Here is a 14,874-nt window from a genome sequence, read left to right on the forward strand (position 1 = left end):
AAAATCAGGCGGCCATCTTGGACTTCTCTGTGCGCGATCTAATATAGCATTATCGAAAGTTTGCAAATATTTTTCAGAGGGTTTTTCAGTTTTCTGTTTACCCTCTACTGACTACATTAATTACTGTCGTAGCTCTGTTGTCTTTAAACTTTGATGTATTTTTAAAAGGTGATTGTTTTTATGTCATGTGTTTTTCTTCATCGATGCGCGAGATCCACGTTCTTTATGTCGTGTGCTTTTCTTCATCGACGCACGAGCGCCACCCTTTTAAACCACCTTACGTCCCCTACAAGAGGTCAGCTCTGTCCTGCCGGCAGCTCGTCACGTGCTGTGAGCCGTCTCTCGCCGCTGCAGCTTCAGGACACACTATCTATGTTTTGTGTGGCTGTCATTGAAAGGAACTGCTTATGACAGCACCCAGGACACCTGCAGCCAAATCCTTCATTTCAAAACTCGTATTTTCTTTGGCATTACGTGATATATCTATGCAAACTGACTAGTATCGTTTACAGTCTGTTCCTATAAAGAGTCTGTTTGCATTCCATTACTTTCATTCACCTCCCATCCCTTCTCTAAGCAAATGACATCCAAGCACGCAGTGAGCAGCCAGTCACACCTTGTTTGAGGAGAGCCGCCTCATATTCGGAAAAGCTGTACTTTTAGTCATGTTGCGAAATTCTGCTCGACTGCTCCCGGGGCTGTGCCGGGTCACCCTTCGCCTTCACAGAGCCACAGCCGTCCCTCTTGTGGAAAGGACGAAGGCACCCTGCAGCTGCCAACCACGCGTACTGATGGTGAGTGAGTATGCCCAGCTTTCTGCTTCAGCGATCTGCATATCTCTGCTACCTACCTACTCCTCGCCTGGTTATAGTACCTTCTTTTCAATGCTAGAAATTGCATTTGCATGAGAGATCCGTGGGCGTTAGTCTCTGGGTTGATTCATCCTTAAATGATATAGTGGGCTACCTGCAGGACACAGATTACTTTTTTTTTTTTTAAATATAGACTTGTCAGGCTAATTAATTACGATCTGGCACTAAGAAGTGTCTTGCATACTACAGGTTTATCTCTACAAAATTCCTGTTCTTTTTCTTAAATGTTCACTGTGCGAAGGGTACACACAATTACACATTTGGGCATTAATATAGAATTATTGTAGGTGCTAGGTACATGGTTATTGGTATGATTACTCTTGTATTCAGATACATCTGCCATTCTTAGATTGCATGTAGATTTAGATTTTATTGAGCAATTATCACAAAATCATTAGAATATTAACCAACCACTGCTAGAATACCAATAATGCATTACATACTTTAATTTTTACAGTAGCCAATTAGTCCGACACTTGCCCTCACAGATCTTCTAAGCCTTGCAGTGTGGTTGGTGATTAACAACTGTAAAATATAATACTGCTCAACTGTAGAAAGCATTACTATTCAAATGCCACAGCTAAAATGTAGATACAACTAAGCATTCATAAAAACTTTACAAGCAAGCATGATTGACCAGCTGCGGGGTTGATGTTAAAAGCGGGAACATAAAACTGTGACATTTAAAAAATAATTACTAGTAAAAACGCAGGCAGCTAAAGTTATGATATGCCGACACATTTGTAAAAACTTTACAGTATACATATGGTTGAACATGTATTAATGTAAACCTTTACGATTGACACACAAACGCATCATGGCTTAAGATGGCTTAGGGCTACTTAGAGATCCTTTGCTCAAATGCTGCACTGGCTGATCATTCATTGGAAACTTTAGACTAGCAGATAAAATTGGTCCTGTGTTGCTATACATCTCAACATTTGTTAACTGCACGCCTGTTTACTTTAAGGCTGACTTGGAGGCTGCCGATAGAGACGCTTTTGAAGGGGAAGCACCACCTGGTGGTAGCCTTCACCTAGCGAAAAGAATGAACCCTGCACAGAGAAGCTGCAGTTTCCAGGTGTTGTGAAAAATTGCATGTGCGGCTGGCCCCCCAAGGGTATACTTTGTGGACCTAGGCGGCCCAGCTATCAGGCTCAAATGCTGGGCACAAGTCGAGGGTACACATGGATGGACGGCGTCTACCCACTCACTACCTAGTCTTTTCAGTGGGTGGAAGCCGTCTGCCTTGCCAAGAGGTTGGGCCCCACAGAAATATGCTAAACATGTTCGGGTGGGATTTGCAGAAAAAGGCACACATTTAGCAGCTGCAAAAACAACAATTGAGGGACAGAATGAAGAACAATGTCATACATTGAACCCAGTACAGAGATCTGGGCCTGAATCCATCATTTTTGTTGCTCACCATGCCATTCCAGTTTGAACTCAGCCATATGCAAATCATTCTTGACCATGTGGCCAATGGGAACGGTCCAGTCCGAACTGCCAGGCAGGTCCTCCCTGGACTGGAAAGAAGCATCCTAGGACCGGTTTCGGAGTTTCACCCCTCTTTAGCCAGTATAGCTTGACTCCAGTGGCATGGAGAGCACGGGACCCACGTCAGGGCATACCCGTCCCACTCGGGGCGACAACTGCAAAAACAACAATTGATGGACCGAATGCAGAGCAATGTCATACATTCACCCCAGTACAGAGATCTGGGCCTGAATCCATCGTTCTTTTGCTCACCATGCCATTCCAGTTCTTTTGCACACATTTTGCAGCGCCTGAATGTTTGCGGCTTTCCTCCGGAGCAACGATGTGTAGACGGGGAAGGGTTATCAGATTCTGCAGGGCCCATAACAGAGGGCTAAATTAAGGGCCTATCAAGCCTCCTTTTGTTTGAGTAGTCTGGCTTGGAGCTATGGGGAACCTCACACCTAAATGAAATGGAGGGGAAACAAAGGCGTACAGCCTGTCACTTCACATGTTCTTAAAAGAGGCATGATTTTCACTTTGTTTAGCCCCTGTATATAAGACATGCATGTACTGTAAGAATGTCAGATGTGTTGCACTGGCCCAGTATTTACACAAATAACAATTTAAATACCACTATTTTGTTTTAATTGCTTTAGCACTACTTATACCAGTGCAGGGTGTCAGAGCACTTAAGATCATATGTACAGATTATACATTGACAACAATTCATGTGTGTGTAAATCAATGTACAGGATATATTACATAAGACAGTGAGGGTTGCAAGATGAAGGATCCATATGTCCTTTATAGCTCATTGTGCCATATTAGAAGGATTACAATTTATAAACTTTAAGTAACAAAAGGATCTGTTTTAAAAGCAGTAACCCACTTATCCATTTACATAAAATAAAAATCTACTAGCTACATAATGTGCTTTGCTGAAGATATAATAACCATCTATGTTACTTTGATTCAAAAGTGAGACTAGACAAAACACAGATCTATCCAGCAAATAAGTTAACCTCTAGAGTATTATTACTGTTGTTTATTCCGTCAGATTTAGGGGCCGATTAGGATGGCAGTGAATCCGCATCCTCTGGGCCGGCGAAATCCACCGCCGGCCAGGAGGATGCAGATTCACTGCCGCGGCCACAGAAAACACCCACCGCCAGATTAGGATGACGGTGGGATTGCGGTGGGACCAGCGGCGGACGGCAGGTCCGTCCGCCGCTGATCCGCGGGGTGTGGAGGGCTATTTGGTGGAGGTGTCTGCAAGACACCGTCAGCCAAATTACGATCTGCATTGCAACATGCTTTTCCACTGCAGCATTTCCGCCATGGAAAAGCATGTGTTCTTTGGTGTTTGGGGGCCCATTGCAGGCCCCCAGGGTGTCGGGGGTGGGGGTGCACATGGGGGGTACCTATGGTACCCCCCAGCATTTACATGCATTTTTAACCTTGCGGCGGGTGCTGCTTCAAGCAGCACCTGCCGTAAGGTTAAAGATACAGGATGTGACCGCCAGGGTGGCGGTCACATCCTAATTGCACTGGAGGGACGGCCGCTGTCCATGCGGACGGTCCCTCCACCTCGGGGGTGGCGGACGGAAGCAGGTCCGTCCGCCATCCTAATAGGCCCCTTAGTTGGCACACAAAGACCTCTGCAGCAGGTGCCTTAACCCCATCAAATGCAGACTTAGTAACTAATTAAGGAGAACAGGTTTACTGCCATGTATCTAATTGTTGCCAATTTATGTGGTACAGGGTTTTAAAACAATGTGTAAGTTGAGGCCCAGATTTTGGCACAACCTCAACACAAATTTCCATTTGTTAAATATTGTAATGTGCTCAAATGTACTCATGTTAGGCCTGCTAAAACATATGTGTGAGGTCTTAGGGTCTGATGTCACTTCTGGTGAAGTCATGGGTTGTGATGCCACTTACTTTCATGTTATGTGCGTTGTCATGTTTCGTGATGTAATGTACTGTGATGTCACACGCCATGATGTCACTTGCATATACTGCCTAACTTGGTTAGGCCCCACCCTCCCCACTTATTTTTTAAGGACTTGTGCCGTGCTCAAATAGGACCATATCTAAAAGCAACCGAAAGGGTGAAAAGCATTTAACAACTAGTGCAGAGATTTTAAAGTGCAATACATGTAGCACCAGTCTCTTAAGGAAAATCTCTGCACTCTCTGGAGTACGAGGGGAATAGCTGCTGTGTGGACTGTCAATAAAAGTGCTGATTGGAGTGCAAGTTAAAAGTGCTTCCTGGCACAATTTAAGGTGCCGCCGTTAGTGCCATCCAAAGATCCCATAGATGGATATATAATGTGGAGCTTAGCAGCCACAAGTCTCATGAAAGAGACTTCTCTGTGTTCGGTAGGTTTCGGGCAGAATGTGTGCTAGATGTGCTGCCAATTAACGTGCTTAATAAAATGCTAACTAATGTCCCTATATGCCATAGTGGGAAAAGGGGGTACTTGGGTGCTATCACCGTGGGAGGATATTATGGACTGTTTACCAGGAGCTTCTTTGCTATGTACGGCACAGTAAACATAATCTCTGCAGCCCCTAGCTGCTGACGGGGGAGCCTGACTACCTCCTCACTAGGAGAGAGTTTTCATCAATCCTAGTACCCCCCCAACCCCTTGTCATTTTTTGATGCTTCACGTCTCTTTAAGATATAGTCGCTCAGTCATCCCTGCGTCATCTAGCGACTTAAATGGGGCATCTAGCTACTACCACAAAGAGAGAAGTCAATGGTCATTCCCTATAACCCACATGCCACAAGGCACTGAAGTGGCAGAAGCGGTATTGGCACCTGAGAGACCTCAGGCTTTCAGTGCAGCCTGAAGAGTGGATATTGCAATTTTTAGGAATTGCAGGAAGCCTGCAGGCAACTGGGTGCATTCCCCCTTTAAGCAGCATTCAACTGCCTCCATACACATGCAGGTGTTCAAGGTTTTAAAAGTGGGACAAAGCCAGAATTTTCTATAAGGAAATACCAATTGACAAACACAGACAACATGTGTGAGAGACTACCCTTGTTGGACACAATGTGCACAATTTTTCCCTATCACTCCCCCTCCTACCACACCAGTAAGCTTTCAAGGGATCAACCCAAATCTTAGCATCATCAGTTGCTCCTTTAAGCCCCTTACAAGGGGCTGTGATAGATAGTGTTTGCTTTGTTCACCCTAAGTTGGCAGGGTATGCCCAGACGTGGGTCCCCTGCTCATTTTGCCATTTGACTCAAGCTAGCCTAGCTGATGAGGGGTGTTAACCCGAAACCGGTCCCAGGATGCTTGTTTCCGGTTCAGGGAAGACCTGGCTTGGCAGTTTGGCCTGGACTGTTCCCATGAGGCACAGGGTCAAGACTGATTTGCATATAGCTGGGTCTGAACTGAGGTGCCGAAGTGAGCTAAAGAACGATGATGCATACAACCCAGATCAGTGACTGGGGGTGAGTGCCTGGAAAGTTTCAGTGCTCTGTCCATCATCTCCTTGTGTTTTCTTTGTTTGCCCTAAGTTGGCAGGTTATGCCCAGACGTGGGTCCCTGGATCACTTTGCCACTGGACTCAAGCTAGCCTGGCTGATAAGGAGTGTTACTCCGAAATCGGTCCCAGGATGCTTGTTTCCGGTTCATGGAAGACCTGGCTTGGCAGTGCGGTGTGGACTATTCCTATGAGGCACAGGGTCAAGACTGAATATCATTTTGCTGGGTCTGAACTGAGGTGGCGAAGTGAGCTAAAGAATGATGATGGATTCTACTCAGATCTGTGACTGGGCGTGAGTGTCTGAAAAGTTTCAGCGCTCCATGCATCTTCTCCTTGTGTTTGGTTTGTTCGCCCTGAGTTGGCAGGGTATGACAAGACGTGGGTCCCTTGCTCACTTTGCCACTGGATTATAGCTAGCCTGGCTGATGAGGGGTGTTAACCCGAAACCGGTCCCAGGATGCTTGTTTCCGGTTCAGGGAAGACCTGGCTTGGCAGTTCGGCTGGACTTTTCCCATGAGGCACATGGTCAAGACTGATTTGCATATAGCTGGGGCTGAACTGAGGTGGCGAAGTGAGCTAAAGAACGATGATGGAGTCAACTCAGATCTGTGACTGGGGGTGAGTGTCTGAAAAGGTCGGCGCTCCGTCCATCATCTCCTTGTTTGCTGTGATAGATAAACCTGTACGGCCCCCAGGACTTACAAATTAATGGCCCAGCTACCATGGAATTTCTCCTTCAAAGCTTTCTTATCAAGGTTTTCTGAGATAATTCTTTCTTGCTTTGACAAAAGTTTCACAGACACTTCATTGGAAGCTGCGCATACCCTATAGCTCATGCTTGTAGGTTGTTCAATAAGGTTTTCAAATACCGTTGCTATGCTGAATCCTCCTGTGCAGTGACAGACAAAAGGAGGTGCTTTAGTGTCCCAGGGAAAAGTTTCTTTTCAGTTTTAAGGAGTATGACAGGAACTTAGCATTCAATAGGAGGTGTTGTCTTGCCAGATTAAATTCTAGACAAAATTGGGCACGTGTAGTACAATTCCGTAGGGACAAGATTTTACTAAAATAATTAATTTGAACTCTGTCTAGCTAATTTGCCAGCCTACTCAAAGACTAGTGTGCCGTATGGTGTTGTCGGCATTAACTTGTCGGTTACGACTTTCATTAACTCGGAACACTACAGAGATCTATGCAGTTTACAAAATGCCCAATGCAGGGAATTGGCGGACGATTGTTGGGCCTTAATATATGGAGCGATTTACACTCTTTCATCTAGCCTGCTATAATCCTCTATATTTATAAGATGCTACTTTCCTGATTGAGTTCTTTTGGATTCACCAAGACCCAATCCTTATCAGTTTACGTCCAATTATCATAGCCTTCGTCTTGGTTACATTGATAGACAAGTTGTTTAACTGACAGAAATTGGCCATTTGTTTCTTGCCCAAGCACTGTTTCATCCGCACATTGCAGCGCTTGGATTTTTCGACCAGCTAGTTTGGGAGGGAAGACTCTTACCTAGTTCAAACGGTCTTTCAAGCCAGCCAGGTACAGGTTAAATAGCAATGGGACGAGAATGCACCCTGGTTCTTGCCATTTATTGGAATGGATTTTTACTGGATGTGGCCCAGCTTAAACTGACCTTGATTTTGACCCAAGTGTCCGTATACAGTGCATTTATGGCACTGAGCAGAGAAGGTGGAATAACGAATGCTTTTAATTTGGCCCTTTATGTTTCTCTAGACACGTTGTCGAAGGCAGAGGCAACGTCAATAAATGCCACATATAATAATCTGTCTTTTTTCATCATGGTCTCATCTATAAAATGTGTTAGACATAAAGTTGTCCTCAGTGTTACAACTCTTTTGAAAGCCTGTTTGAATGAATGGAATTAATTTTTGCCCACATATTGGGTGCTTGTTTAATGATGGAGGTCGGCAAGCTATTAGGGCCAGAGGCACTACTAGACCTAAAGAGACAAATTGCCTTCTACAGGCTTGATAGTTACTTGGATGGTATTGCTGTCCTTTTCTTCAAGGCAAGGCGGAGCTGATGTTGAACTCGTTGGGACACATTCAATGGAAAGTTTCTCAATATATTTTGCCCAGCTGGCTTGGGTGATATTTGCTGTTTCTTGGGAGAGCTTTTCCGCTGTCATGCATTGATCAAGCACCAAAACGTCTTAGAGTCATTTATTCTTATTGTTTCATGCAGTTTTACCCATTTGATTTCTGTATCTACCTTCTTTTTTAACCTTAATCCTTCTCTGGTATTCTGATTGTAGAGATTTGATGTTAATTCTGATGCACTGAGTGCCTCCTGTATTACAGCATTGTGCTCAAGACTTTATTCAAATTTGTCTTCAGCTTTCGCATTTCTTATTTCCTTGTCGAGGTGGGAATTCTATATTGCACTAATGCGGATGGTAAATGAGGATGCCCCTAATGCCTCAGCAGCATCCTCGAGTTGTGCAATCCAGGACGACCATTGGTTAGGGCATGTCAATTTCCAATGCTCTTAGAGGGAAATTCCTCTAGGCCAGGCGTCTCCAACCTTTTCTGTAGTGAGATCTACTTATGATCAGTGAAAATCGTTGTGAGCTACTGCAGGCCAAGTAACTCACGCATTGTTACCAGGCACCGCCTTAGCCAGCTTCATTGACTTTAAACCTAATGTCCATGGAGCCTGCTACTATCATTTGAACAAAATACTGTGACTAGGGGTATTATGATAGGACTATCATGTGCGTCAGTGAGTGCATGGTCTGTGGGGAGTTATGAACATGTGTGTGAATGAGTGGGATATATGTGTATGGATGATAGAGCCTATGCCATATGTACTGGCACAGGACATACCTTTCACCATATGTGGCACCGTTACATGTATAACGTCAAAATACAACCATTGTTTTTTTTAATGGGAGAAACTTAAAGGGCAAAAAAATGTTCTGCAGAAAATGTTTGTAATAAGGAACATTTTTCTGCACTTTAAATTTGGTTGTATTTTTCATTTATAAGTATGGCAGTGTGTCTAGCAGCCACTGGAAGCAAGATGCCTGCTGTGTGTAAAAGTGACACTTTGAAATGAGAGAAAATTCAACTGAAGAGATGACTTTATGCTTATATGCTTTACATAAAACTCATCATTGTAATTTTCTCCCATGTCAAAGTGTCTTCAGCAGGCTTATTACTTCCAGTGGCCTGTAGACATGGTGCCATGCTTATAACAGGAAAATAGTCATTTGTTTAAATGTGAGGAATTAAAGTGAAGAAATATGCTTCTTAAAACATTAAAGGACTTAATTGGCTTACATTAGACAATGTTTCATAGAAACCTATTTCTTCACTTTAAATTTCTCCCATTTAAAAGAAAATGAATTTATTTTTCAGTTATAAATATGGCAATGTGTCTACCAGCCACTGGGAACAAGATGCCTGCTGTTTTGAAAAGGGAGAAATTTAAAAGCATTCATGCATACTTTTTTTGTCGTGCTCCAATAGTGAATTGATTATGACTTTTACATAAGAGTTAAATACCGTAGTTCTTCAGTTCTAAACCTCTGTGACCCATATGGGTTATAAATCTGAGTGGCGCACTGCTCATTCTCAGGCTTGGCTATCTGCAGTCTCATAATGAAGTAAGTGAGCATAACCATAACCTTTCCTTAACTTTAAAAGAAAAATGCAACACTTATTTATTGCAGTTCCTAGTAAAAAACTTAACATAAGGCTGGGAGATACTCTGAAGGTTTCTGTGAGTCACTGATAGGTTTGCGATCGACTTGTCAGAGACACCTCAATCAATCAGTCAGGGAATCGTAAGCGCCCTACTCATCCGCATGGGTTTCAAGACGCTGGCGGGGGGGTGGGAGGCGGTTGGGGGGGGGGGGGGTGTGAGGTTGAGCAGCTCCATTCAGCCGAAAAGCTAGGTTTTGAGTGACTTTCTGAAGATGCTCTGGGAGGCAGCGAGCCTGATGTCGAGTGGGAGCTCGTTCCAGGTTTTGTTCGCGATGTAGGAGAAAGCTCTTCCTCCTGCTCCAAGCACTGCTCCAACTAGGGAATTAGGTTGTCTTGGTTCTCCATGAACCACCTGTCTGCTTGATTGGTTCTAATTGCTACTGATGCCAAGGAGGATTATCTTCTGTAGACAAGAATTCGGAGTGTTCAATAGGCACCCCAGCATGGCATGAGTGAGGACAGTTGTTGGAACTACCTCAAAGGAGCTTATTTGATGAAAATATGCAATAGAGATCTGTTAGACTGTCAGCTTTACGGCGGTCGTCCCCTAATGTTTGTGCTTTACTCCTCCTAGGTTTGCTGATCTGCACACTTTATCACTATTATTTAGTGCTATAGTGCTTGTGCTCTCTACTTCAGGCATAGCGAAATTAGTGGTACTTCATGTACCCAGGGCATGTGAATTAAATGCTACTAGTGGGCCGACATCACTGAATGAGCCACCCACTTAAATAGGCCTTAAACATGTCTCAGACCTGCCATTGCAGTCTGTGTGTTCAGTTTTGGCCACATAACTTTCCTTTTAAAAACATTTAAGTCACCCCAAGGGTAGACCTCAAGCAACCCATAGGACATGGTGCAATGTATTTAAAAAGTTGGCCATGTACTTTTAATTTTTACATGTCCTGGTAGTGAAAAACTCTTAAATGAAAATCTCTAAAATATATTTTTCACTACTTCAAGGCCTACCTCTTCCATAGGATAACATTTGGTTACCTTTTTACATTAATATGTGATAACGTTTGATTTGGAATGGGCAGAACAGGTAGGAAAGTCATGTTTGGTGTCTTAAGAAACCACAGTTTAAAACTGTTTCATGGTAAAGTCGGATGTTGAGTCACAACTCATAAAGGGGCACTTTTTTAAAGTTGGCATTTTCTTGCCTTAACCATTTGATGCCTGCCTCCTGTTTCTGGTTCACATGACTACGTGTAGTTTTTTTTTTTTTTTAGAAAAGATTCTTTATTTCTGTTTCTGATGGATTCGCAGATGGATACAGATTCAAATATCAGCAGTGCACCAAAAAAAAGCGTTCACAAAGAATAAGAAAGCTACAATACATCTTAATACATAGACGGCCTAGAAACATTTTCCGTAGCGACATCAATACAGTTTTCAGAATTTAAAGTGTAAAGTGCAAGCAGAATAAAGTGCAAATATAATTCAGAATGATAATCAGGGCAATTCCCAGTGCTTTGATTGTATCAGTAAGAGAACTAGTCTAACCTTATAAATAGCCACAATTCTGCCTATTCAAAAATGCCAGTTATAGAATTTCCAAGTGTAAAGTAAAAGTTTTTTTTCTAAAGTGTCATGTATGCCAATCTAAAGTGCCAAGTGCAGGGTAGCAAATATGTGTGCATACCATCCAATGATCCTCAACTACAAACTTTTAATAACACATTGCAAGCTTTGCAAGGAACAGCTAAAGCTGGTCCTATCCCAACCCCTGTACTCCCATCTTACTTCAAGTCTCGAAAAATGGAGCACAGTATTTACATATTTTAGCAAAGCGTCTGCCTTTCCCAACTTGCTTTGAATAAAGCAGCTCCTTAAAGTGCCATGTATTAATTTTCTCTTGCCACATTTGCAGTCTAGGTGGTTAAGCAGACTTACAAAGTGCTGTAATTCTCGATCTAGCCAATAACATTGCAATAAACCGCCAGCGGTTATTACAATGCCTGGATGCTTTGAGCAACCTATCAATTCGGCATTCACATCAACTGAGTATGATATCCCCAAATAAACCCACAACCATCTCAGCACATCTTCCCAAAACGTTTTCTGTCTGTTACATTAGCAGACAATTTGGACTCCTCTACACGATTCAGAGCATCTAGGACTTTGGTCAGATATGTTGATGATCCATTTTTGTAACAGTGCTGTGGTGTATTATATACCTTCCATTGGGTATACAGCTGCATTTTACGAAAATTAGGGTTCGTAAGACTTTTGAACTGAGATATGAGGCTTCCAGCCATTGGTCCTGGGCTAGGTTCACCCTATTATCTTGTGATCATTTGGTTTGCATACTTCGAAACTGGGCCTGAAAGTTGTCTCCCTCTGAATTCAGCCATTTTACCAATTGGCTCTGCTTAGTGTAGTTTTACGTATGATAAAAAAGAGCCACACTGCCCCGGGTTATTGCGATTTGCAATTGCTGGTATTTCCTTAAAATGGACACAGTCTGATAATATTCCAGCTTATTCTGCCCCAAGAATATCGGAAAAAGGAGTTGAGCAGCTCCCAAAGGAATCAAAACTCCATTGCCCATCCAATCCCAACTTTCCCCAGGTTACGCTTCTCCAATGTAGAAGCGACCCCAAGCGACGGCTGCTAGGTTGATTCTCAATGCCCCTGCCAGATCTCCTTCTCGTCCCTTACTAAACAAGCTACACTGGCTTCCCATTCGCCAGAGAGTAAAATTCAAGATATGCTGTACCATCCATAAATGCTTGTTTGGAACTGGCCCTAGATATTTAACTGAAATCTTCAAACCTTATCAACCAGGTAGAACCCTACGCTCAGAAAACCAAGCTTTGCTCCAGATCCCCAGGATCAAAAGAGAAAGACAGGGAGGTCGAGCCCTTTCATACAAAGGCCCCACTCTCTGGAACTCATTACCCCTCACTCTTAGACTAAATTCCAACCTCTCCGCATTTAGGAAATGTCTGAAGACGTATCTATTCTCTACTCAGTAACCCTAGCAATGCCATACAGATATTACTGTTCTAGCCCTGCTTTCGGAAAACAAAGCGCGGAGATATCTCCTCGGAGATCGAATTCCTGCGCTATATAAGAACCGAAAATAAATAAATAAAATAAAGCAATTCATCGGAGCATAAACATTTAACAGGAGTCTCAGCATGGATATTAGGAACTTGTAGCCAGCGAAAAAGTTGCTTCAGCTAGTTCTAAAGACCAAAAGCATACGATACCTGACCTTTTTGGATTTTTTTCCTGGGGAAAATTGGGATGCAAACAAATTAAAATAACTTCACACTTAATGCGGAGGAAAGAATTATCAAAAGTTTTGCACTAAGCTAAATCAACATACCTGGTGCAATTTAGCAAATAGGTAGCTGAATAATAAATTCTGAAATGTGGGTGAGCTGCCCAAATAATACATTTTGAAATCTGGGTGAGTTAACCTTCCTTAATCCATCAGTAGAGTCAGCCTCATCATACTCATTCGTGGACTTCTTTTTTTCCATTTAAAACCACTAATCTGTCTGTTCAGCCATTGTTGAAGTTTATTATGAAGCACACAAGGAATTGATGTAATAAAAAATGTAACAAGGGCAAGATATGCATTTCAACTAAAGCTACTCTGCCAAATATTGAAATTGGCATCTTACCCCACAATTCCAACACATTCTGAACCTTACCGAGCAAGGCAGAGTAATTTAAATCATATTGATCTTCATACTTTTCAGAAACATTTATGCCCAAATACTTCTCTGGTTTTTGCTGATATATATTCTGCAAATCCGAGAGTAGGGCAAAAGCATCAGTGTTGAAAAGAAGGATCTGTGTTTTGGAGATGTTGACACAATACCTCGTAAACCTTGACATTTGGGAAAAATAACAAACAATTCTTGGAGCACCCTGCTCTCCAGTGCCAAATATAACACAAGATCTTCCACATATAATTTAAGTTGCAATATGCCCGGAGCCGCCACTCTCGCTCCCAGGTTCTTGCGTATACAACAAGCCAAGAGCTCAGTAAAAAGGACAAAAAGAGTTGGAGAAAGAAGGCAGCACTGCCTGGTGTCCCTGGACTTCTGGAAATAATCCAGAACCTTACTCTTAGAGATATTACAGCAGACAAGCCCTGATACAATGTTACAATTGACCTTGTGAACTGGAATAGAAATCCCATAGCCTTCATTTTTTTAAGTGTGTTTTTATTGCAGAATCTTAAAATACACAAACACTTGTGCCGACATTTCTGTCCTTAATAGTCGTTGTCCACAGGTCGTTAATTAAGCATCCTACAGCCATTTAGCCCACATCCCAGAGGCCGGGCGGCGATAGCTAAGAAAATATCAGAAACATAAAAGTAGAAAACCAATGCATCTATGCGGCAGGACAATCTTGCATCTGCTTTTCTATATCTCCCCCTCCCCAGTTCTAACGTTCAACCTATCACAGCCCTAATAGGTAATTGCCGAATGTCAGTGCTAGCACAACTCGGTAGCCCTATCCAACCACTCAACCTCTTCCGTAGGAGTGTCCCAATATATTAAACTCAGTGTGCTATACCCAACTATAGAAAACACATTTATCTGTTAAACATCACAAGGGCAACAAATGACGTGAGAAGCATTCAGTCATCCCATATGTCCACGTTAAGTCCCCAACTTACCCACCCTCAACCCTCACCCCCAACTGCTTCTGGTGTGGGCTGTTCATGTGTACATCTAACCATAATCATAAGAAACCCGAAGGATCATCACTCATCTACCACTTTATCCCATGGAACTCTATTCAGTGCCCTCCCTCCCTAGTCCTCTTCTCCTTCTTGACAGTTATTCAGAGCTTGCACTAGTTCCTCCGACGCCCGTGCCATTGCTAGGCTTTTTTCATTTGCTGTTCGAGTGGCGTGCCTGAGTCTGAATGTACTTTCACTGCTGGCCCATTTATAAAGTTCAATCTCCCATCTCCTACTAGACGGGCCTTCTTTCGATTTCCAGTGCCAGGTTATTTCCCTCTGGGCTAAAATGAGGCCTAAATCAATGAACTTGCTAGTGATTTTTATTTTAGACGTTGAGAAAACCAGAGCAGCAAACACGTCGCCATGTCATATTCCACCTGCTGTTCAGTAACTTCAGTAAGGAGCGCCCCCACCTCAGGCCAGTACAGCCCTAGTTTCGGACAATCCCACATCATATGGTCCAGTTCCACATCAGGCATCAGGCATCTAGGGAACGCTGCATCCTGAACGTGGAAATACCTCTGGATCTTCCCCGGGGTAAGGTAAGCTCTATGCACTATAAAGAAGT

General features: G+C 43.1%; 1 protein-coding gene across 1 annotated transcript in view; it reads left to right on the forward strand.

The window, feature by feature from the left end:
• The first annotated feature begins 332 nt into the window (after positions 1–332).
• Positions 333–14,874, forward strand: part of LOC147673716 (acyl-coenzyme A thioesterase THEM4-like) — a 135,349-nt gene continuing 120,807 nt past the window's right edge. Inside the window, exon 1 of the mRNA XM_086947635.1 lies at positions 333–794. Coding sequence (XP_086803761.1) covers positions 666–794 — 129 coding nt within the window. The 5' untranslated portion in view covers positions 333–665. The remainder of the gene's footprint in view (positions 795–14,874) is intronic.

The sequence above is a fragment of the Lissotriton vulgaris genome, chromosome 12 (assembly GCF_964263255.1).
Source record: "Lissotriton vulgaris chromosome 12, aLisVul1.2, whole genome shotgun sequence".
NCBI classification, from domain to species: Eukaryota; Metazoa; Chordata; class Amphibia; order Caudata; family Salamandridae; genus Lissotriton; species Lissotriton vulgaris.